This window comes from Tamandua tetradactyla, chromosome 7 (assembly GCF_023851605.1).
Source record: "Tamandua tetradactyla isolate mTamTet1 chromosome 7, mTamTet1.pri, whole genome shotgun sequence".
Lineage (NCBI taxonomy): Eukaryota > Metazoa > Chordata > Mammalia > Pilosa > Myrmecophagidae > Tamandua > Tamandua tetradactyla.
This window is the reverse complement of record NC_135333.1, coordinates 29,860,619-29,883,701: the sequence shown is the minus strand read 5'-3', so window position 1 is coordinate 29,883,701 and position 23,083 is coordinate 29,860,619. Positions and strand designations below refer to the sequence as shown.

Here is a 23,083-nt window from a genome sequence, read left to right as displayed (position 1 = left end):
CATTTATGGCGTTGGCTGAGTTAATATGTAACATTTGAGGATATAAGCTGGACCACAAGGTAAGACATCAGCACAGCCTTCCAGGAGCCGTAGAAGCTGCCACCAGGAGCCGCTGCCATGCCGGTGAGGTTGCCGACCCCACACCCACCCCAGTGCCCACCTCCCTCCATTCATTGCCACCTTGGCCTGGGTCGGGGTGGGGTGTCATGCCCTGGGGGAGGACATCATCGCCCGGCCCCCCTCTGCACAGCAAAGAATTTCCTTCTATGGCCCTTCGGCATCCGGGTTCTTCACTCCTCCTGCCACTCACCTGCGGTTTCCCTCTCTAGCCTCGGCTTTCTCATCAGTAATAATAACAGCGGTAAAGATAATAATAACAAACGTCTACTGAGCTTTTTGAAAATAAAAAAAAACTGATGCTGAGGGATTGAATTATCCAAGATGACAATCTATAGCTTGCAGGGGGTTAAGTGGATGGTTTTTGAGGCTCCTGGTTGTTTGATTCTAAACCTGGTTCTTCCAGAGCTTACTGTGTGGCCTTGGACAAGTCACTGCCCCTCTCTGAGCTTCAGAGACTCCCCCATCTGTGGAATGGTATCATACACGCCTCCCTTTGAGGCTTAGACTTGAAAAGATCATATGCGGATGGGATGGTGCTCCCCCCAACCCCAGGGAGGGACTTTGCGGTCCAGAGACCTTTCCTTTCCCCCTCTTCCCACCCCTCCTTTTGCTTTCCACTCTTCTTCCTTCTCCAGGGACCATCTAGCCCAAATCCTTTATATTACTGAAGGTGAGTGAGACCCAGAAAGGGGCAGGGCTGGCCCCAGGTCACGTAACCAGTCAGTGGCAGGGCTGGGACTAGACCCCTCTGCCTGACACTCAGGTACCTCCCTGCCCCCGAGCCCTGTGAACTTCCCCCCATCTTCCCGACCCTGGCTTTGCCTCCCTGTCCCAGGCCACAGTCTCCCATTTGATGAGTGGAAAGGAAGACCCCAGGCCTGCACCTTCCAAAGGATCCCGACATCCTGTTTATCCAGATGCACCCCCCCAACCCCAGGCTTCCTCGTGCCCCTGCCCCGCAGCAGCCCTACCCCCATATTTGGGGGCTTGGGTTCTTCTGGTTCAGCCAGGCAACCCCCAGGAGGCACAAAGGGAGTGGGGGTGCTTCTCCCTACCCTAGCTCCAGCTCTCCCATCCCCACCCTGAGTGTTCTGCAGGGGGTGGGGGAGGGGAGGCAAAGCACCGGGGGAGGGGAGGCAAAGCACCGGGGGAGGGGGATCAGGCGTCTTCCCCATGCCAGCTGGCCTTAGAGGCACATGCACCTGCTGTGTGGCAGACACGCCCTCTGTGTCCCTCTGGTCATTTCCACCCCTGCTAGAGATCCTGTTATTACCCTCCCTGGGTAACCTCACCTCTGAGGGATCAAGTCCTTTAACTGGCAGTAAGAGCTTCACTGAGCATTTTAACCCAGGCTGCCCCATCCCAAAGGTGGTGTAACCCGGGGATTACACCAGCGGGCTTAGGCCTCCCACCTCCAAATCCCACCCTCTCTAAGGTAGCAAATTTCAACCTGGGGAGACTTTATTCCCAGGGGACATTTGGCAATATCTCAGGACAAGTTTGGTTGTCAGGGCCTCGCGAGGGGAGGGAGAGGGAAAGAGGGGAGGGCTATTGGCATTGAGAGGGTAGAGGCCGGGGGCGCTGAGAAGCATCTCCCGGTGCACAGGCCAGCCTCAGCCCCCCACCCCCCAACTAAGAACTATCTGGTCCCAAATGTCAGCACATGGAGGCCAAGCCACCCTGTTCTAAGGCACGTGTCTGACATGCCGCCATTGCAGCCCACTCTCCACTTTCCAAACTTTTAAAATGTATTGCCTCCGGGAGAGCTGGGAACCTCACAGTCCCACGCTTGCGGAAGGAGCCCACGTCCCTCCTCTGCAGAAAGTGGTGGCTGTGTGTGTGTGGCGGGGGGGCAGTGTCGACCACCCTCCCTGGGCTGCTGTCCTTGGCACGCAGTCCTTGGGGACTCGCTGATTACGCTCCCTCAGAGAATACAGCTTTTCAAGGTACAGAAATTCCAGAATTTAAAAACACTCTCCCATAAATCATTTTAAATCTTTGGTGCCTGCCCAACTAAATTGCACGGCTCAGCCTGCAATCAAGGATTTGAAAAATGGGCATTTTCTCTAGCTTCGAAAAGGGGCTTTGTCTACACAGCTCCGAGACCCTCCCTGTGAACTGGTGCAGAAACTGAGGAGCAAACGGATAACAAGTAACCAGAATGGTCACCCCGCCTCCATATTGGCCCCTAACCCAGGCCTGCCCTATGCTTGGGGCTTTACAGGGTCTCGAGACGGCCCCAGGCAGCTTAAAGGTGGCAGCTGACAGCTTCAGCGTCTCCAAACTGTCACATAGGAGGGGCCCAGCAGCTGTTTTTGAATAAATAAATCTAATCAGCCCACTTTAGGGATGAGGACCAGGAAGTTTCGGAGAGGGACTCATGTTCAGACACGTGACTTAGGTGTTTTCTAGAATTTTCATCTCGGACGAGCCTCTGGTTAGAGTCTGTTTTCTATTAGTAAAGCTGGTGCAGGAATGAAACGAGTGCCTCTTTCTGGGGTTCTGCCAAGGGTACAGCACCATCACCTCTTGAACCTGTTTGGGGACTGTGAGCTCGGTGGGAACCAATCTACCCATTTCATGGATGGGTAAACTAAGCCCCCCAGCAGCCTGCTGGGTTGGGTGGGTGGGAGCAAAGGGCAAGCTGGGGGCTGTGGGAAGCCCTGGTCGGAGCATTCTGGCACTTTCCGTCCACAGCTGAGCACATCCCAGGCCCCGGGACCCTCACCTGGGCAGGTGCAATGTGAGATGGGGCGATGCTCAGAACGGGTCTCAGGTGGAATGTCTCTCTGTTGGTCCAGGGGAATTTCGAGATTACCAACATGGACATGAAGTTGGGGATGACCCTGAAGATCAAGGGCAAGGTCGCCAATGATGCCGATGGGTGAGCTGGAGGAGGGGCGCGGGGAGCAGGCGAGAGGGGCCCCCACATCAACCTTGTTTCTACGCCCTCCTGGTTCCCCTCATGATAGGACGAAGCCTTCACTTCTGAGTCTGGGGGTTTGGGGACCCTCAGAATTAAAGCTGACACAGTGTTTTCCATTCCTTGGTCCAAATGGGCACTGTAGGGGGCAGGATAAGCTCCTGGAGCTCTGCCTGGCCCTCAGTGGATCAGGCGCCTCCCCAGAAAGCTCCAAACTCCCAATGACACCATTATCTTCCTGGGACCCCATAGCACCAGAGGCTCCTCTGTTCATGCATGCGAAACCAGGGGTGACCACCAGGGGGCACCAAGCGACCGTGTCTGCACACCCGAGATCAGAGGCATTCCTTCACCTCCAGGAATTGCCTGTGAGAATTCATTCAGCATTTCTTGTGATTGATCCTCACCAGCTTTTGCCTCACGGAGCCGAGAAAAAAGTGATCCTTTTCTCCTTGGGTCCCACAAGGCTATAGAAATGTGGGGTACCCTAGGCCCAAGACCTCTGAATGAAGGCACTCCACCCCCCAGAATGCCCTTACTTTCAGGGATCACAAATATCTAACCCAGACTCCTGTAGTGATCTTGCCAAGGTTTCATGATCCCTGATCACATACCTTTAGTGACAGGGAGCTCACCACCTTAGCCAAACTTAATGGGTTTCAGATATAAAAAGACAAAGAACTCTGACCTCCAGGACAGGCACCCCCAATTCTCAAAACTGTCACTGTTAGTTATCCTCCTGTCAACAGCCTTGGTCCATGCTCCTAATAAACGTGATACTCCAGGGCCAAGTCTGACCAGATGGTCACCTCCTTGTTTTAGTGCACAGACCTTGATTAATACAACCTATCTTTAGTGACTCATCCAGCCTGTGGGTAGCCAAGACTCCTTGCCCCCACTGTTTTTCCCAGTGGTGGCCCCTAAACCTCACCAAAACCCCACCTCTGGCAGCTTTGTGATTAATCTGGGCCAGGGATCTGAGAAGATAGATCTGCATTTCAACCCACGCTTCAAGGAGTCCACCATTGTCTGCAACTCGTGGAATGGCAAATGGGGACAGGAGCAGAGGGAAAATCATCTATGTTTTGGTCCAGGGTCAGAGATCAAGGTGAGGTCAAAGGGAAAGGGGACCTGGGAAGGGTGTCAAGGGGAGATCCCTGATGGCAGGGTACTGAGGCTCGTTGACACCCTGCTTCTCTCTGCAGCTCACTATGGCCTTTGAGAGTGATGGATTCAAGGTGAAACTGCCAGATGGGCACCAGTTTACCTTTCCAAGAAGGCTGGACCATAACCAGCTGAGTAACCTGAGTGTGCAGGGTGGGTTCAGTGTTTCCTCCTTCAAGCGTGAGTGAGTGAGGAAGCAGCCTGCCAGAAAAAAAGACCCCAGCCAGACCCCCTACCCCAAGTCTTCCTGAGCCATGCCGCGAACAGCAGCCCTGGGTCCTGGCTCTGCTCCCTGACCCGTCCATTTGCAGTTCCTACCCCTCTCGCCCCATTTTCTTCCCCTAAGGTTGAGAGTAAAGAAAACAATCTACCATCATGGAGCTTTTCTGTGGCACCATCTGTGGTTATTGCTTTCCATGCATTTTAATGCTCATGGCACGAGGATACAGAGGAAACTGAGGCACAAAGTCATTGGACTGCCAAGTGGGGGGCAATGGGGCAGGACAAGGCAGAACCCGCACTCCCAACCGCCCCTGCCTACTGGCTCGCTGTTTTCACTAGGGAAAGTGCCAACTGTCCCATGGGATAACTGGTCCCAGGTACCTGGGCCAGGGACTGTTCCCGGAACTGCAGATAAAGGGCTCCCACCTGGACTTCTTATCGCGGGGACATTCCAGCCTGGTTACTCATTAGCCTTGCCTTGGGCCCTCACTGGGGGCCCTAAGGGGGATCCTTGGCTTTGATCAAACTCTCTGCTGGGGACGGTGTTTAAGCAGGTGGAACTGACACTATTCTCCTGATGGCCAAGTATCTCGTAGGGCATTTTACCAAAAAAACAAACCAAAACCTTTATATCAGGCCCCAGATGCTGAAGGTGGGATTTCTTCCCATGAGTTCCCACCTGACCTCTCTGCAGTGCTGGGGCAGCTGGGCTGTTGGGGTGGGAACACTGGGGAATTAGCTGAATCTTGCAGGAGGCAGTTTCAGGACCATCTGGGGGCAGGAGGTCCCTTTGGGCGACAACGAAACAATGGCCCTGTGTGCCACGTCCCCTGCCCCCCACCCAGTGAGGACAGCTTTCCCAGCACAAAGGCTGCACTGTGAGGCTGGGCCCTCCAGCCAGTGGGGGTGGCACTGGGTAGGGATGGGACCTAGGGAATGGCCCCTGGGCCTTGAGTGGCAGTGGGGGAGGCGGGTTAGCCTGGGGAGCCCACTGGGAGCACCCAGGTCCCAGAACAAGCCTGGTCCCCTCTGTCCTTCTTCCTATGTCTGTCCTGCAGAGGGGTGGAGGGGTTTGGGGACAACTCAGGTTCTCTCCATCCCTCGTCTGGCGGGACCCATTTCCATCAGATGAGGAGCTGACTCTGCACCTCAACTTTCCATGGACCCAGGCCTTGGCCACTGGGTCCAGCCCGGCCACTCACACCTTGACCTCATCTTCCTCCTCAGCATCTGCAAACATGAAGGGGTTTGCTTGTACTGTACTGGGAACCGAGGCCCTGCTACCTGCCTGGGCTGCTCCCCACTCTTCGTCCAAGCTCTCCCAGGAGCCCTGAGCCTGGGGGAGCCCCTCCACCAGCTCCTGGCGAGCATCCACCTCTGTGTAGTGGCAGCTGCCCTGACCAGCCCCCCAGCACCTGCCGGAGGCAATGTCAATTCGTGCACGGTGACCGTCCCCTGCCGGGCTGGCCTTTGCCTCGGCCACCGGACCTGAGCCAGTGGTTACCCCGTTGGGGCAGTGTCCATGGGCTGGGGGGTTTGCGGCGGGGGTTGGGGGGTTGGTTGCAGGGGCCGGGGTCTCAGCTGCAGGGACTTCTGAGAGGCTCATGACCCCCATCAGCTCACTGAGGAGGGAGGGCCCAAGGTCGAGGTCGAGGCGGAAGGACTGGAGGGAGTCAGAGCGGCGAAGTGCAGGTTCGGAAGGGAAGGAACCGTCACAGTCTTTGTCACGAGGCTTTTCTGGACGGGGCAGCCGAGAGATGGTGCAGAACCCAGAGTCCAAGCCTACAAGAGAAATGTGGAGAAGGGTCAGGGCTGGGGTCTCTGGGCAGTGGGGAGGGAAGAACTGGAAGTAACCCTGACTTGCTGTGTGGCCTCTGGAAAGTCACACCCCTCAGTTTCTCCCATCTTTGCATTACGAATAGAGCCTGTGCTCTCCTGTGTTATCTTCCCTTCAATTATGTCTGAATACTGACATGATCCCTGTTTCCATTTTGCAGATGTGGAAGATGAGACACAGCTTGGGACTAGGAAAAGGGGCTTGCCCAGGGACACAGAGTCTGATGGGGTGGAGCTCAAATCTCCTGACTTTTAGTCCCAACTATGAACTTGGCCATGGTTATGACACAGGCGAATGGCTGCAGGGGAACCCATAGCACGTGGGCTGGCCTGTGAGTTCAGGGGCAGAACCAGCAGCCAGCATCTGAGTGCACAGAAACTGCAGACTCAGAGAGCACATGCCCTCAAAGGTCATCTGCTCCAGCCCCTGGCTCCCTGGACCACCAGGCCTGAGACATAAAGGGGTTACTGTGGATCAGTCTTCAGTGGGGTTGTGTGCAGCCCCCCTGGAGTGGGAGCATTTGGGGAAGTCTCCAGAGGGAAAGGCAAAGCTGCAGAGCAGGGAACAGCCAGCAGGTGGCAGCCTAGGCTGACAGCTCCCAGGTCCCGTCTCCCAGGAGAGTCCAGGTGGCACCTGCATCTCCTTCTCAGGGTAGGAAGGGCCTCTGGCTTTGGTCCATGTGAGTGGTTTTCAAATTTGTCCAGTTACAGGAAGCTTTGTTCAAATAACAAAAACAGCTCACGTGTCCCAGACTCCTACTATGCGGGTGGCTGTGGGCCACGCAGTTCCATATATGTCTCACTAGACCTCTGCAAGGACTCTAAGGGGCCTATGATATTCGCGGCCAACCAAGGTCATTCAGCTGCTGGATATCAGGCGGAACCAGGATCTGAATCCAGAGGCGGGGCTCTTAGCTGCTCCACTCTATCACTCTGATTCAAGAGTCTGCTCTGGGGGAAAAGGGAGAGAGGGTGGGGCTGGTCCAAGTCACAGCAAGTTGGGGTGGGGAGACCTCAGGCTCCTTTCTTGGTCTCAGTGTATTTGGGGAAGTACGCTGGTTGCATCTTTATCCCCTCCCCATCCATGGTCTGGGGTTTGGGCCTCACCGTGGGACGAGACCAGTCAACTGATGGGCAGCTAAACCTCCCAAAGTGGGTCTTGGCTGACGCACCGGAAATGGGCAGAAAACCCAGGCTCACCGTAACTGGTGTGGCCATCCACGGGGCCAGCGGGGCTGCTGTCGAAGCTGAGCTTGCCCACCACGAGGCTGTCGTAGGTGGCCTGGTTGAGCTGGGGCAGGGAGATGGCGTTCTTGATGATGGGTGAGACGGCCGGCGGGGCGGGGGAGGGCGCGGGCGGGGAAGCCATCCGCCGGGGCAGCGCCCCTGCCCTGCGCACCTGCTGCAGCTTCCTGGCCAGGAAGCTGCGGGGCGAGCGGTGGGTGCCCCTCGAGCTGCCCCCGTGGTTGCTGAGGAAGGAGGTGTCGCCGAAGACGTCCCCGCCACGGCCCACGTGCATGGTGTGGCGGAAGTCCCCGAGTGGGGGGCTGATCATGTCTGCGGTCAGCCGCCTCTTCCCCTGCGAGCTGGACACCCAGCCCACCGGCGACAGCTTGCCCAGGCTCATGGCCGGGACTCCCTTGGCCCCCTGGGTGCCCGGCATCAGCGCTGGCTGCTCACGGCTGCTGGGCCATGCCCACCTGGGGCCTGTGGAGGGAGGCGGGCTGGGCTCGGGGCTCCACTTCTCAGCTCCTGTCTTCAGCTGGAAAGGACAGGCAGATGCTGTCCCTTGGCCCTCCTAAGGCGCAGCCTCGAGGTGCCGGGGTGGCGGGGGGCCCATGGCTCACCTTTCCCCGGGGCCCGGTTCCCAGCCTGGCAGAAGCAACGACAGAGGCTCTGTCCGAGGACTGGGCAGGCCTCAAACACGGGTGGCCCCTCTCCTGCCCAGGGGCCAAGACCTGGAAGAAGGACAGAGAGGAAGGTGAGGGTAGGCCCAGTGGGGAGGGAATCCCAAGTTCAAGTAATAACAGCCACAGAGAACAATGATTACACTCGACGAACTGGACAGAGCTCACTGACAAGATGCCGAGCGGAAGCCGGACACAAAGGAGGACACACTGATTCCATTTATAGGAAGTTCAAGAAAAGGCAAAACAAATTGATGGCGACAGGAATCAGAACTGTGGTTGCCTTTGAGTGGCTACTGACTGGGAGGGGGCATGAAACGTTCCCCGAGCTGTATATTCCGGACGTATGTTAAGACTTCAGTGAAAGACATAAATAGGATAATCACAGGATAATCCAGTTATGAAGTGCCACTACCTTTCCTGCATCATCTCACTGAACGCACATGACAGCCCCGGGGAGGCTCTATTATCAGAGAGGAGCTGAGGCACAGAGGTGTGATGTGACTTGCCCAAGGCCACGCAGTAGGAAACGGTGAAGCAGGGCCCCAAACCACAGCGCCCTTGAGCCCCAGGGGCACTGCCTCCTGCTGGTATATTGAGCAAGTCACTTCCCTTCTTGAGTTAAAATCACTCCTACCCAAAGAGGACAGGAGGGGAGGCGCCTGGCCAAAGGTATCATCAACTGCTATGTAAACAATCTGCACAGAAATTCCTTAAAACCCTCCACCTTCAAGGTGCTTCCTGGAAAAAAAAAGATCCTCTGGTCAAAAATGGCCTTTTCCAGCTGCCTTGGCAGGCCTGAGCACACTCAAGGCTCTGAGAAGGCCTGCAGGAAAGGATTTTATCATAGTTTGACAAATTGAGGTAGAAGCCTCATGCTCAAAGAACAAATTTTAGAAAAAGCTCAACTGATACCTTGCCCCTTCGCTCCTTCTTCTGATTCCCCACTCCCACCTGCCCCCCCTTCTCTAAATTCCTTCTAGTATCATAGAAAATCCAGGCTGGAGGGGCACCTATGTCTATCCTCTGGGTTCTCCTGTGGCTCATGAGGGGCCAAGCTTGCCCAAGGACACGTCGAGAGGGCTAGTCCGGGCTGGAACTCAGAGCCTCTGACTCACGTAGCCCTCGACTGGCTTACGGGGCCCAGTCTTGTCTCCCCAGATCGACAACTAGCTCCAGGGTGGGGCAGCTGCCTGGATTTTCCTGCCTCCTTCCCTCCCAGCACCCATCTTAGACTCTGCATGCAGCAAGTGCTAAAACGACACCAGTTTAATCACAGGAGACCTCTGTGATACCCTTCATGACAAATGACCACCCCCTGCCACCTCCTGAGAATGGTGAGGGCGGGCAGGTCACCAGTCCTCATGTGACCTTAGGCAAGTCCGGGACCTGGGACCATAGCTGATAAAATCTTATAACAACCCTTAAGAACACAAAGGCTGAGCCTCCACCTTTTTTTTCAAATCTCAGCTGCCACCTCCAAACATAAAAATCTCAATACTGCCCTTCTAATGTTATTTGAATTTCAAAATAGGTTAAATAACAAGATAAAAACAAAGACGGCTATAGGACAAAGCTCGCTTTGTTTTCTGACTACATTCTCTTTCCTTCCCACCATCTGATCCTCCCCCTACCCTAACTCCTCCCTCCTTGGAAGGGGGGGGTTCTGAATCATCCCTCCCCCTGGCACCCCCAGCACGGAGAGGTCCTCGTGGAATGTTTGTTGAAGTCATGAAGCGCTCTGCAGTTTGCCAGCCAGTATGTGATGTCATCTGTTCCTCCAAAAGCCCCACGAAGCTGGAGGGTTGGCCCATTTTACAGCAGGGCCCAGGTCTAGAAGGAAAGGACTCGTCCAAGGTCACATGGCAGGGCCAATTTTTCCTGCTCACCAGAGATCAAGGAAAAATCTCTTGGCGAGCGAAATTTGGTGGTCATTTTGTGAAATGCCACGTGACAGGATTATGGTATCTGTCATGTGGCCACAAGCCCTGCCTCTCCCCCACCCCTGACTCCCTAACTTAGAGACAGCTCCTCCCCTCCCAGCAAAGGGGGTTCCTGCCCCACACAACCCCAAATCCACTTGACTTGGGGAACCAATTTCTCCAATCTTATGATGATCCCGCTTCTCAAACGCCTCTGAGCACCTCCAAAAGGAGTGGCCCTCCGCCACTGTATTCTGCATTCTGCTGCTGCAGTAGAGACCCTGCGGAGTTGCGGGGCTGAGGGTTGAGGCACTGCTACTTCGAGCTTGCCTTCCCACGTGTAGAATGGGAGCAGCAACCCAGGTGTGCCCAAGGGCACTCTAAAGGTAGAAATTACTGCAGTTGAAAACTTCATATTAGGGAGCACGGCAATCCTGGGTTCAAATCCAGCCCCCTCACACTGATGTCTTCACCCGGAGGGTCTCTACAACCAGAACCCTTGGTGGCAGTCACTTGGCACTTGATGCTGACTGCCCGGTACTGCTGACAACCAGGTGAGCCCCACCTGGTACTGAGGAAGCAGGACTATAGGTGTCGAGGTGCAATGCCCCCTATTGCCCACCCCTCCGCTCAGGGATACCACTCAGAACCCCATTAGTGCGCACATTTGATAGATGAAAAACAAGGCTCAGAAAGGGGAGCGAGAAGTCCCAGGTCACAGAACACAACAAGTGATGTGACTGGCACCCTGCCCAGGATTCTACCACCAGCAAGAGTAAATGCCCCAGGGGAGAGGGTGAAAGTAGAGGGGAAGGGGCAAGAGTTTTGGGAAGATGGATGTCCAGACACCCAGCATAGGAGGGGCAGGTCTGGGAGGCAGGAGAGGGTCAGCTCTGCAGACAGCATCTGTGACCTCAGCAAGTGGGTCTCTAAAATGGGAGTCTTAATATTTACCCAGCAGGTGGACAGTCTGGGCCTGGGCATGTGGTAGGAGCTCACTCAAAGGTGGTAGTGACCTCAAGGACAAAGTTGGGCGACCGGGCAACGACCACGCAATATATGGGCCAGTAGGGGCCTATGTGGGGGCTCAGGTGGTCTGGGGGCCGCACCCTGGGGCTCACCGGCAGGCCGCCGTTCCCGCGGGTGGCCCCATGTCTCCTGCCGGAGGCCACTGCTTGCGTGCACACTGCCCCCTTCCCCCCCCCCCAAGGCCAGCTGGATGGCACCCGCTCCTCCCGCCAGGGGCGGGGCTTCCTCAAGCCGGCTCTAAACCTGGGGATAAGGGGTTAACTCTCTAGGCACCGACTTTTCGTGCCCCTTGAAGTCCAGCCGCTTTGCGGAAACTAAGACCAGAAAGGGGTAGTGGTCACGCTGCGGGGAACCCGGTTTTCCGGACTCGGAGGGCACGAGGCGGAGAGCGCACCACGGGCTGTAGGGGAGGACCCAGGGCTTCCAGCTCCACCACCTAAAGTTAGAGCCAAATCAGCCTTACACCCCCGAAGCGCAGCGGCCGCGGCCGGGGGCTTTCCCCGCCCTGGGTTCCAGTCCCAGCCCCGCGTTTCGTGCCGCCGCGGGCCCTGAGTCAGTCCCTTCTCTCAGAGCCTCAGTTTCCCGGTCTGGAAAATGGATGTTTGCTTCGCGCGGATGTCGCATGGTTCAGGTAAGGGGAGAACAATCTAGACGGCAGCAGGGATCGGCAGTCGGGGAAAGGCTTAGGCCATAAAACGGACCCTCCGGGAGAGAGAGGACTGAATGTGGAGGGTCCTTGCGCGGGGAAAGGGGACAGCTGGTTGCCTTGGCCGGAGAGGAACCGGACGGGATGACTTCATCAGCGCTGGGGCCAGGAATGCGGCGGTTGGGGAGGGGGGCAGGGTGCCTGTCCCATCTCCTCAGCGCCCCCCACCCCCATACCTCCCACTCTCGGCGCCGACCTCCTCGGAGGGGCCCGACATTCCCATACGTCACCCCCACCGCGTGCCCTTCCTCTCCCACCGCAGGAAGGAGCGTAGACGGTCTCGGCTCGGCCCCTCGGCGCGCAAAGCGGCTGCCGCTCAGCCCCCTCCAATTCTCTGCCCCCCCCCGCCCGCCCGTGGGGAGCGTTACAAAAATCCCGAAAACTCCGAGCCTCCCCGCGGCCCCGCTCCAGGCCTTCCTGTTGGCACCCAGAGCGCCTTTTGTAGGCAGGGCCCCCTCCCCCCACCCCACCTCCCGAGAGCCTAGGAGGGTGCAGAGCCCGGCGGGCGCCGCGTGCCGCCAGCCGGCCGGCGTCGTCGCCCACCCGGGGCTCAAAGAACCCCGCGGGGCAGCTCGCTGTTACCTTCTCTCGGTGGGCCCCGGGAGCGAGGGGCTGGAGGGCAGATCCGTCGGCAGTGGCAGCGGCGGCAGCGCGACCAGGCGCGCAGCCCGGGAGAGTGGCTGGGCCGGTCTGCGCCTCCCTGGCCGCGGGCTCCGCGGGCTGGATCCGGGGGCGGGGGCGGGGTGTGGGCGCGCTCCCTCCTCCCGTCTTCCTCCTCCCGCCCGCGGGCGGGGCCGGGCCCAATCCACGCCGCCGGAGCCGCGGCCAAAGCTGGAGGGGACGCGGTGGGGGGCGCCAAGCCAGGCCCGGCCCCTGCCCGTCGCCCGGGGCTGGGCGAGCCAGGGAATGTGCGGGCTGGCCGGGGAGGTGGGGAGAGGCGACTCTGGTCCTCCGCCTCCAGCTCCCTCCCCCACCGGCTTCCCGGGAGCCTGAGAATTTTCGCCCCTGAGCCCTCCAGCCCCTGCCTGCTGGAGTTTGGGGGAACTGGGAAGCCGGATCTCTGAAGCCTTGAATGCCTGAGAGATGTTTCAAGTTTCCAGTTTTACAAGCGTGGGATGCCCATATCCCTTTCTCCCAATCTTATGTCCCTTTTAATATGATGCAGGGTCTGTGGGTGTCAGGACAGAGACTTGAATGAGACTGGGGCATGGGGCCCAGCAGACCACGTGTACAGTGGAGGCCAGGAGTGTGGAGAGGTTTTCCTGACCTGCCTCAGCTACTACTTACCCTTTCTGTGCTTCAGTTTTTCCGTCTATAAAATGGGGTAATAATGGCAGATGTCATGTTATTAGGTCCTCCCCTCTCTGTCAACACCTAGGAGGCTTCCTGAACAGGGAAATGAGGGCACAACCTCAGATGGCTTCAGAAGCCTTGGCTGAACTTCTTCCACCTCCCACCCCCACCCCCACTCCACCCCTGGCAGGGAGGAAGGAGACGAACTCTGCCCAGGACCCTGTGCCATCCACAAGGAGAGGAGACAGACCTATGAGCCCTGCCTCAGGTTTGTGGCCTTCCTCTGACCACTCCTTGTCCACTCTGAGCTCCTGAGGACAGACACAGGTCTCCAATGCAGAGTGCAGGGGAGAGGAAGGGGCTCAGGAAGTTCTCCTAGAGAAAGTGATGCCTGAGTTAAGTTTTACAGGACAGGATGGCAGAAGAGAGGGCAGTGGGAGCACCCACCCGCCACACTGCAGAGAAAGCAGGTGTGGTTGGAGTGAATAGTCTGAGTGGCCATGGTTGGAGACGTGGAGCAGGAATGACAGACAAGTGATATCGTCCAGGTCTTTCCCATTCTCCGAGTGCTGAGCCTCTTCCACTGGCTCCCTTAATCCTCAAGCAGGCCACTGCGGGAGGGAATCTTTGTCCCTGCTGGACAGACGAGAAAACTGAGGCACAGTGAATTCCAACACTTGCCCAAGTGCCTCAGTTTTAGGCCTGAGACTCCAGTAGGTCAGGAGTGTTTTGTCCCATGGAGAGCTGGGAACAGTCTGCAAAGTCTCTGAGAGCTGGAAGAACACAGGGGAGGGGTAAGGGGGTTGGCCCACTGGAGGCAGGGACCACAGAGAGAGGGTCGTGGGGGCACAGGCAAGGGCTGGGGGGAAACTGGGCTGGGTCTTGGGGGCTTAACGGCAGGCCAGGTGCCCCCTCATTGAAGCAGGGCACAATTAAGCCAGTGAAGAATGGACTGGAAGGACAGTGAGGAGGTAGGGACTGGTGCTATCGTGCTTATTACCTCTAATAGCAGGGGGAATAACCAGCATGCATTGTGCACCTTCCATGCATTACTTACATCTAATCCCTTTGAGATCCTTGTGGGGGGAAATATTGTCATCATCTCCATTTTGCAGAGAAGGAAAGTAACGTTCCCAAAGCCTCCTACTGTGGCAGGATGGCCATACTTTCCAGTTTGTCCAGGGCAGTCCCAAGTAATCAGCAATAGCAATTCCTTTCGATCTCAGAGGTGACTTGATTTTATCTTAAGTTATATGTCACTCTAGTAAAAGCGTCCCTGGAGCAAGTGGCAAATAAAACAGTTTGGTATGATGTCAAAAGCCCTGAGCATAGATCTTGGCACTACCACTTCCCAGCTGTGTGACTGTAGGCAAGGCACTTGGCCTCTCTGAGCCTCAAGTCTTTCATCTATGAGTATAATACCACTGTGGATATTGAGTACTTGCAGGTAGGTTGTGAGCCCCAGGGAGATGGCCAAGAAGGCAGTCCTAATGCAGTGGTTACCAGCCTGCCACATGTTCGCTCCATCCTCTTTGCATCCTGAGTGGGAGGGACAGAGAAGGAGGGAAACACCCAGTGGGTGAAAACCTACCTCCTAAGCGTCAGGTACTCTGTCTCTGCTAGCTCACTGATTCCAAAGTAACCCTGCAAAACAGGAATTCTGCGCTCCATTTTTTCAGATGGGTAAACTGAAGGTGAAAGGAGCGCTCTCCTCTCATTTCCAGCTTGTCCCCAAATGGAAGTGCCTTCTCCATGCGGGATACATCTGTGTTCCTGGTTCTACTCCTGGTTGAAGGGTGCAACTCATCCTTAAATGGGGGGAAAGGAGAGGTCTCAGAATCCTTGTGAAGGATACAGGTATGAGCAGCCCCCATTTCTCATGTCTTTTTTACCCTCCCCCAATTTCCTTTTTCTCGTTTTCCCCTGCCATGAGACTGTGTGCCCAGGAGTGCAGGGGTTAACTCTGGCAGAGTGGTAATCACCATCACCGTGCAGAATGCAGAACAAATGCCTCCCAGCTGAGACCTGGGGGTTGCTAGGTGGGGCTGGCTGCCTGGACTCAGGACCCCCCATCTCCTTCCCTGTCCTGGGAGAAGGAGCCCCCTTGGACCATAATCACAGACCCCAGCTACCCCCTCAACTCATCTCTGCAGACTGGGTGGGCCGAGGCCAGGGGCTTAAAGGCAAGAGGCAGTTTCTGGTCAGGAAGTCTTTTAGTCTTTTGTCGAGTATGGGAGTAGGGCAGATCTGGAAAGGGGTTCTTCACCCTTGGAGACCCAAGGATGCCAGTGGCTGCCCACCAGATTCCAGTGAGGTTTGAAATGGGAGCCTTGAGCCGAGTGAGTTGGCTTGGCCATATCTCTCAGTCTCCATACCAGGGAGCATACAATCCTTCCACCCTGAAGTCTGACTGGGTTTTTGGTCAGTTTATGTATCTGTTTATTGACCCAGTGATTGGTCTTTCAGTCATTTATCTCTCAAGTGTCCACTGGTCCATCCACCCCTCTATGCATTTGACAATCCATCCATCTCCCGCTGTTCACTCTCCTACCCATCCATCTACTCACCCCTCCACCCATCGACCTACCCATCTACTCACCCATCCACTGACCCACTGCCTACCTCTCATCCATTCATCTATCCACCCAACCACCTGTCCACCTACCCATCCATGCATCCTTCCACCCCTATCCATTTATCCACTTACACATCTGCCCACCCATTTTATCCATCCATCCTCTCCTGATCTCCTGCCTACACCCACACTCATCTACCTACCCATCCATCCACCCACCACCCCCATTCATTTCCCCTTCCAGCTATGATCCCCTTAGACTGACTCCCAGCTGGCCTCTGCCACCCAGCACAGGACTGTCAGCAGGTTCTTATCTGGGATGTGATGCTCACGTGCCTACATGTCCCTTACCTCCATCAGTGGGTCACCTTGGGCAGAACAAGTCTTGGGCTTTGAAGGCTGCTCCGAGACGTCACATCGTCCTGGAGGCCCTCCTTCAGAGAGAGGCCCCCCTCCCTGCACTTGTCCAGTCCTCCGGACCCATGAGCTCTCCAATGAAACGGCAACACCTGTGCCTGCTCTGTGCTCCTGGCACGTTTGGGGAATGAACGGGGTGCTGGTTTGAAACTATTATGTACCCCAGAAAAGCCATGCTCTTTTTTTTTTTAACATGGGGCAGGCACTAGGAATCGAACCCGGGTCCTCTGGCATGGCAGGGGAACATTCTTGCAAGCCATGCTCTTTTAATCCAATCTTCTGGGTGCAGACCTATTGTGGGTGGGACCTTTTGATTAGGTTGTTTCCATGGAGATGTGACCCACCCAATTCAAGGTGGGTTTTAATCCTCTCTGCTGGAGTCCTTTATGAAAGAGAGCCGGAGAAGCTAAGAGAAAGAAAATGCAGAAGCCAGAAGGACCCACGGGAGCTAACAGAACCGTTTTAAAACCAACCCAGGAGAGAAGGGCCAGCAGACATCGCCATGTGCCTTCCCTTGTGACAGAGGAACCCCGGATGACATCAGCCCTTCTTCAGAGTCAAGGTTTCTTTCCTCAGATGCCTTAATTTGGACATTTTCATGGCCTGAGAACTGTAAATTTGTAACCTAATAAATCCCCTTTGTAAAAGCCAGTCCATTTCTGGTATATTGTATTCCGGCAGCTTTTGCAAACCGAAACAAATGGTCAGGGCCATCGTTGGGGGTAGGTGTCTTTGTTCCCCCACTGGACATCACAAGGGCAGGTACCTTGCTCCTGGGGCCACTCACAGTGAGCTGGACTCTGGCAGGGGTCAGACACACCTGGTTGTCACTTCTGTGACCCTGCATGCATTTTCAAGTCAGACAAAGCTAAGTACAGACACTGACTTGACCTCTTATTAGCAGGGTGACCTTGGACAAATCACTCCCTTCCTGGGCCTCAGTTGCATCATCTGTAGTGATCCAGAAAGTGCTTATTTCACTGCCTGACCTGTAGCAAGTGGTCAAGGAAGGGTAGTTGTTATCATTATCACCGTTGTTATCATTTTTCTTTTCCCGGGAGGCAATTTCATTTCACACACATTAAGTAAGGACCTGCCCTGGGCTGGTCCCTCGTGAGGAGGCAGTGGTGAGTAAGACACAGTCCTTGCTCCCTAGAGGCTTAGAGACTGGTGGGGAAGACGTAGGCCAAGCTTTCAGGGTGAAGGGAGGTTCGAAATAGTGGTAGAAGTGGCCAGGGAGGCAGTGAGGAGGTGTAGTAAGGCTTCCTGGAGGCGGTGGCATCTGAGCTGGGCCTCTTGTTTTGGGCAAGGTGGCCATGGGTACAGGTGGAGGGAGGCAAGCCTCAGCCAGGGAGCGGGAGCTGGTGCACCTGGCAGTGGTGAGTAATCTGGCCCAGGGGGCTAGAAGATAAACCAGGAAGGATCTTCTGGGGAGTGTGGGGGCAGAATGGAGGCCTTGAGCGCCATGCCTCAGGAGGGGGGGCATGGGAGGACCCTCTGTGACATGGGCACTGCCCCTCCCCCAGTGATGGCTGCCCTGGGGGAATCTCAAGCCCTGGGGTGACTCAGGAACCTTCATCGGGTCTTCCTCATTAGCAGAGGCCTGGGCAGCCTTGCCAGATGTTTTTGTAAATTTCTTTTTCCCCCTTGCTAACCTCAAGGACAAGGAGCACTCTCTGAGGGGGCCAGGGGATAGAAACCCTCCTAGAAGGAAGCTTCAGCCTTCTAGTACTTTCTTCTTACCCTTGAGCCCCAAGCAGCAATACTTGGGGTTGGGTGAGGAGGTCTTCAAGGTTCTCAGAGGGCTTCTGGAGACACCGAGGCTCCGAGAAGGAAGGACCGGCAGGTCACCCCTGAGTCCGTGGTGGCACTGGGAGTCCTCGGCCGCACCCGCCCCGTGGCCGCCTCCGACGGGGTGAGCACCTGCTGAGTGCCTGGCCCAGCAGCCTGAGACTGACAGGGTCACTCACAGTTGAAACTCAGGCAGTGCTCTGTTCTACTTGGTACGGCTTCCCCAGGTGGCTGCCTGGAGGAGGTGGGATGAAATTTTAAAAAGATGCATGAGGCCGTGCAAAGCAGAAGGTGTGAGCGCCTCCAGACCGTGCTGGTCCCAAGTGTGTGTGGGATGTGGGTGCGCGGCCGTGGGTGTGGGGTGGGCGGCCGTGGGTGTGGGGTGTGCAGCCGTGAGTGTGGGGCATGCGGCCGTGGGGTATGGGGTGTGTGGCTGTGGGGTGTCAGCAGAGGCTCAGGAGTCAGGGCCTGGCCTGGGGGCTGGCGGGGACTGGGGACCAGGTGGTGGCAGATGAACTCATGCTGTCCCCCACTGGGCTCTCGAGGCAGTGCCTGGGAGTGAGGGGGTTCTTAGGGGGCAGGAGGGTGAAGATGGAAGCTAATCCCAAGGGTATTTTAGAGGGAGTGGCCCTGAGGCCTACAGAAGGAGACAGCTGTCCGGCCGGGCCGGAAACGCCTCTGGAATTCCAGGCTCTGGGAAGAGGGCCCGGTGGAAGAGTTCTTGGGCGGAGTCTTCCAGGCCCTCTTAGCTCGGGTTCCTTGCTCACTGCAATGCAGGGAAATGGGGGTGGGGAAGGCCCCCTCCCACCCCCTCCCAGACTCCCTTTCTCCTGGAGAACAGGACAAGAAGTTGGACGGAGACTGAGGAAGGATGTGGGGTCAGTTCCTCAGCCCCACCCCTAAAGAGGACAGCTGGTCGGAGGGAGGGAGGCGGTGTGTGGGGGTGGGGAGTGGGGGGGCGCGGGGAGTCTGAGGTGCCTGTAGCCACAGGGGGTGAGCAGAGGCAGCGGAAGGGTCAGGGCCGCTGACCTCTCATCCTGGGGGTGACGCGGTGGGGTTGTCCTGTATGGAACCAGGGGTTGGGGCTTGGGTGGGGGGCGGTGCTGGAGGAGGCCTCCAGGAGACCTTTGCTCAGAGTGCAGGGCAGGGGGTGGGGGTGGAGAGTGGGGGGAAGGGGAGGGTGGTCGGGGACAGGAAAAGTGTGCGGGGAGCAGAAACAATGGCTTATTCTCTGTGGTCCGGCCTGGTCCGAGAGATAGGCCCTTGGGCTGCAGGCCAATCCTGCTTTGCCCTGACCATCTCCAGCTTGGCCTTCTCAGACCTGGTCCAGCTCCTGGGGCTTCACATGGCTCTCCCTGGGGCAGGGGCCGGGGGAGGCTCCTTTCTCACTCACTCACTCACACAGACACACACACACACACACACACCGTGGGCTCATTCTTGGTCGCACAGAGCCATCTGTTTTCTTTTGACAAAAGCCTGCCCACTTTGGTTAATGGAGGTTTTTCTTGTACATTATCTCCTTTGAGTGGTGGAGGCAGAAGTGGGGGCCCCAGAGAGGGAAAGCAACTTGCATTGGACACACAGCCTGCTGGTTGAGGAGCTGGGATTTGAACTTGGTGCTCCCGGCTCCAAGACCTGGCTCATCCAAGGATCTTCCCCCTACGCCCCCCCCCCCACCCCGCACCCCACTGCACTGCTGCTGTGCCCAGCTGCCTTGAGGGCAGGGCTCTGAGACCACACACAGAGGGGCCCTGGCTCTCTCTAGGTCTCCTGGTACAGGAAAGAACCTCAGATGCTGCACATACCTCCTTGTGGGGCAGGAATCAGAAGCATCCCTGACTGGTGGGAGTTGTCCCTGTTCACACCCTTTGGTGGCTGGGAGCTCACCACTTCATTTCCCAAGTGGACAGCTCTGCCAGCCAAGAACAGCCCCTCTTGAATGAGGCAAAATCCCCTCCCCATTACCTCTGCCCATTGCTCTTCTTTCCACTCCTGGGGCTGTACAAAGATGCCTCTCACCCCTTGCTCCCCCTTCTCAGATGTCTACCCTCAAGCCAAAAGACCCGGCTCCAACTAGTCCCAACTGTGGCACTTGGGCAGGTCCCTTAGCCTCTTTGGCCTCAGTTTTCTCATCTGTTAAATGGGAGTAATAATGCCTGTGGTCAAAGAAAATGGTTAAGAAAGACGCTTGTCAAACAGAGGTTTGGACACAAGTCGGGGGTGTGTTGCAATTATTATAGATGTTCAGGCCCCATGTCCATTTATGAGTTGTCATGGACTTTACTGTCACAGCACAGCACGCATTCACGGAGCACCTACTCGGCACCTGGCAATGGGCCCAGCCACCGCCCTAGAACTCGGGAATTCGCACTCCCAGCCCTCAGTGGTGGGACCTAATGGTTGTATGCAGAGTTGCCTTTATTAATTGATAAAGATTTCTGACAACATCCTCAAGGGTGAGCAGAGGTGCTCTGGGATAAGGAAGCTGGCCCAGAGAGACCAAGTGACCTCCCTGAAGCCCCACAGCACCTCTCTGTCGGGTGACTGTCCAGATGATTCTCTCTAGGTCACTCGCCTGTCGGGTCTGCAGGGGTTAACTGGGCTGGCTGGTGCCCAGACAAGCAGGGGGAGGGTCTCACAGACAGTGAGGGTTGGGGAGCAGGCAGCCCCCTCTAGGTCTCTGACTCAGCCTCTTGCTGACTCAGCTGGCCTCCTCTCAGCTGCCAAGGCCTGCTGGCCAGAGCTCCCGTCGGGAGGGTCAGGCCGCATTCTTCTCTGGCAGGAGCCTGGAGGGTGGTTGGCACCTCCTGGTGGAGTCTGCGTGCTCAAGACAAGCTCACTGGTCTGTGGGTGCTGGAACACACGCTGAGTGAGCCAGGGAAGTTTTTTTTTGGTGATTTGGGGAGGTCAGCCCTGGGTACTCAAGAGGCCACCACAGGGTGGATGGATAGCCTGGGAATTGTGCTTCTTGGGTGTGTGGCTCAGCCCTTGTCATTCATGGCCCAGGTGATCTCAGCAAGCTGCCACCCCTGCATCCTTCATCCTGCCTCAGTTCCACATCCAGCAAATGGGTATAATGATAATAATCCCTGTCTGCCCTACTTCACAGCTGTGGGGAGGATCACAGGAGGAAACGGGTTGGGCCAGAGTGAACATCCTTTGAACTTCAAGGGCCCGCACAGGACAGCTGGCTAGCCAGCCTGGCATTCTCTAGGTGAAGTGAGTGAAGGGGAAAGGACGTAGGGAAAGCTCTGGCCGGGGCATAAGTCTCCTCCCCAGGCTGGATGGAGTGACAATAGCAATAACAGCAGCCCCTCCCAGGGCACAGCCTTTGACAGTTTGCAAAGGCCTCCATGGGCACTGTCTCAGGTCATCCACGCTACCTCCTGTCCCTGAGCCTTTGCAGTGTTGTTCCTTCTGCCCAGAACACTCTTCCCGCAGACAAGAGTAAGGCCGCCTGCTTCTCAGCTCAGATGTCACCTCCTTGGAGGCCTACGTGAATCACCCACCTCAATTAACATCTCCCCCAACTCCCCGCTCTCCAGCTCCCTCCTCTGGGTCTTTCCTGACTGCCATGACCTTGTTCATAGGGACCATCCTCCTTGGGATCATAAGCCCTGTGAGGACAGGGACCAGGGTGACTTGTTCATTGCTGTTTCCTCTGGGCCGAGTATGGGTGCTGAATGACAGGGACCACAATCTTGCAGGGTAACTATTAACCTATCTTAAAGGGGAGGGGACTGAGGCTCAGAGAGGCCAAACAGCTTTCCCGAGGGCACAGAGCTGGGGAGGGAAGGAGCCAGAACCACCCCCTGACTGCAGAGCCCATTTTCTCTGCAGGCCCCACCTCTCTGGGAAAGACAGTGGGTCTTCCTCCTTTTTGTCACCCCAGCACTGAGCACCCCCGAGCACCATACCTCCTTCTTCACACAGTAGGTGCTCTGCACATAATGGGGAAATGAAGATTCGTTTCATTGTACAGAAGAAGAAGCCACCAGATTCAAAACGCAAAACCCTCATTTGCCAGCCTTGTGGACCACTGCCCCTCCACCAAGGACTAAGGCCTTGGGCCTGGCCTGGGGCGTCCCAGGGGCCTCCTCATCCTGCTCAGGGACCTGGCAGTCCTCCCCGTTGTGGCAGCTGCGGGGTGGCCGGATGCCCCACCCCCGGCGCCTCCGGGCCCTGAGCCGAGGAACCTCAGGCCGAGCTGCGGCTGGCACTGCTCCCTGGATTTGGGGAGGGAACACCGCAGGGATTTTAAAAATAAAGGGACTTGAGACAGTGGCCTGGCCACCCCCAGTCCCTGGGAGGGGCAGGAGCCACTAAGGGACAATGTGTGGGGGTACTGAGGCTTGGGGGCTGTCTACCCATGGGGACAGCCAGGCCTGGGAGCCCCATTCTCCCCTTCCCCAACACTGCCACTTTCCCAAGAACAACCTTTCCCCTGCTTACCCCAAATACAGATCTCAAATATTTATTAAGCACCTACTATGTGACAGGCCTCCATGGGAGTGGGATGGGAACCTCCAGCCTCTTCCCCCTCAACTGTGTTGCCCATAGTAGCCCCCTCTCCTTCTTACCCAACCCCAGGACACAGATTATTCCTTGAAGGCCTACTATGTGCTAGGCCTGTTTGGGCCTCTCTCCTCTCAGCCTTCCTGCTCCTTTCTCTTCTTCTCTCACACTCCTTCTGGCCTCTCCCCCATCTCAGGCCTTTTCTGTCTCCCTCTCCCCTGGCTCCGCTAACAGGAAATGGAGTGGAGAGGTCAAGGGCCTCCGGAGCTGGCGTCTGTACATACACAGGGGCCTGTCGGCAGCAGAAGAGGGAAGGGGGGCTTCCTGTTTATAAGAATCAGAGGGAACCCCAGGGCAGTGCCCAGGCAGGCCTCTCAGGCAGGCCTTCTAGCCCAGACCCCTGGTCCTCTCCAGGAGAGGTCCCCATGTGTCCCTCCAGGCTCAGACCCAGACCTCTCCCCGCCAAGCAGGGGGGTTCTGGAGGCAGAGTGAGGAGTCTTGGGAATGGTCAGGAATGTGGGAGTCACATGTCCGCAGGAAATATCCATGGCTCCAGGGCCCCAGCAGCATCCCCCAACTCCCCTCCCCTTACCAGGGCCCACCCCTGCTCTGCTGGGGGTAGGGCTAAGGGCGACAGGAAGGACGGGACCAAATGCCTCC

General features: G+C 56.8%; 2 protein-coding genes and 1 long non-coding RNA gene across 6 annotated transcripts; 2 read left to right on the top strand and 1 right to left on the bottom strand.

Annotated features, from left to right (window-relative positions):
* Positions 1-4,583, top strand: LGALS2 (galectin 2). The gene is made up of 4 exons (XM_077168757.1): positions 1-123; positions 2,922-3,004; positions 3,995-4,151; positions 4,249-4,583. The coding sequence occupies exons 1-4, from the start codon at positions 118-120 to the stop codon at positions 4,393-4,395; spliced, it is 393 nt and encodes a 130-aa protein (XP_077024872.1). The 5' UTR covers positions 1-117; the 3' UTR covers positions 4,396-4,583.
* A 6-nt stretch (positions 4,584-4,589) lies between these two features.
* On the bottom strand, positions 4,590-12,548 carry CDC42EP1 (CDC42 effector protein 1). Of its 2 annotated transcripts, none has more exons than XM_077168755.1 (3): positions 12,412-12,548; positions 7,466-8,223; positions 4,590-6,211 (listed from the first exon to the last, which is right to left on the bottom strand). In XM_077168755.1, exons 2-3 carry the CDS (start codon positions 7,926-7,928, stop codon positions 5,628-5,630), a joined length of 1,047 nt encoding a protein of 348 aa, XP_077024870.1. In that variant the 5' UTR covers positions 7,929-8,223; positions 12,412-12,548; the 3' UTR covers positions 4,590-5,627. The 2 variants fall into 2 exon arrangements, with proteins under 2 accessions (XP_077024870.1, XP_077024871.1); XM_077168756.1 differs by lacking the exon at positions 12,412-12,548 and adding an exon at positions 11,216-11,281.
* On the top strand, positions 11,373-16,759 carry LOC143690947 (uncharacterized). 3 transcript variants are annotated; one of them, XR_013179284.1, is made up of 3 exons: positions 11,373-11,754; positions 14,847-14,979; positions 16,592-16,759. It is a non-coding gene; the product is annotated as an uncharacterized LOC143690947 (long non-coding RNA). The 3 variants fall into 3 exon arrangements; XR_013179286.1 differs by having other exon boundaries at positions 16,058-16,759; XR_013179285.1 differs by having other exon boundaries at positions 14,802-14,979.
* Positions 16,760-23,083: the final 6,324 nt, after the last annotated feature.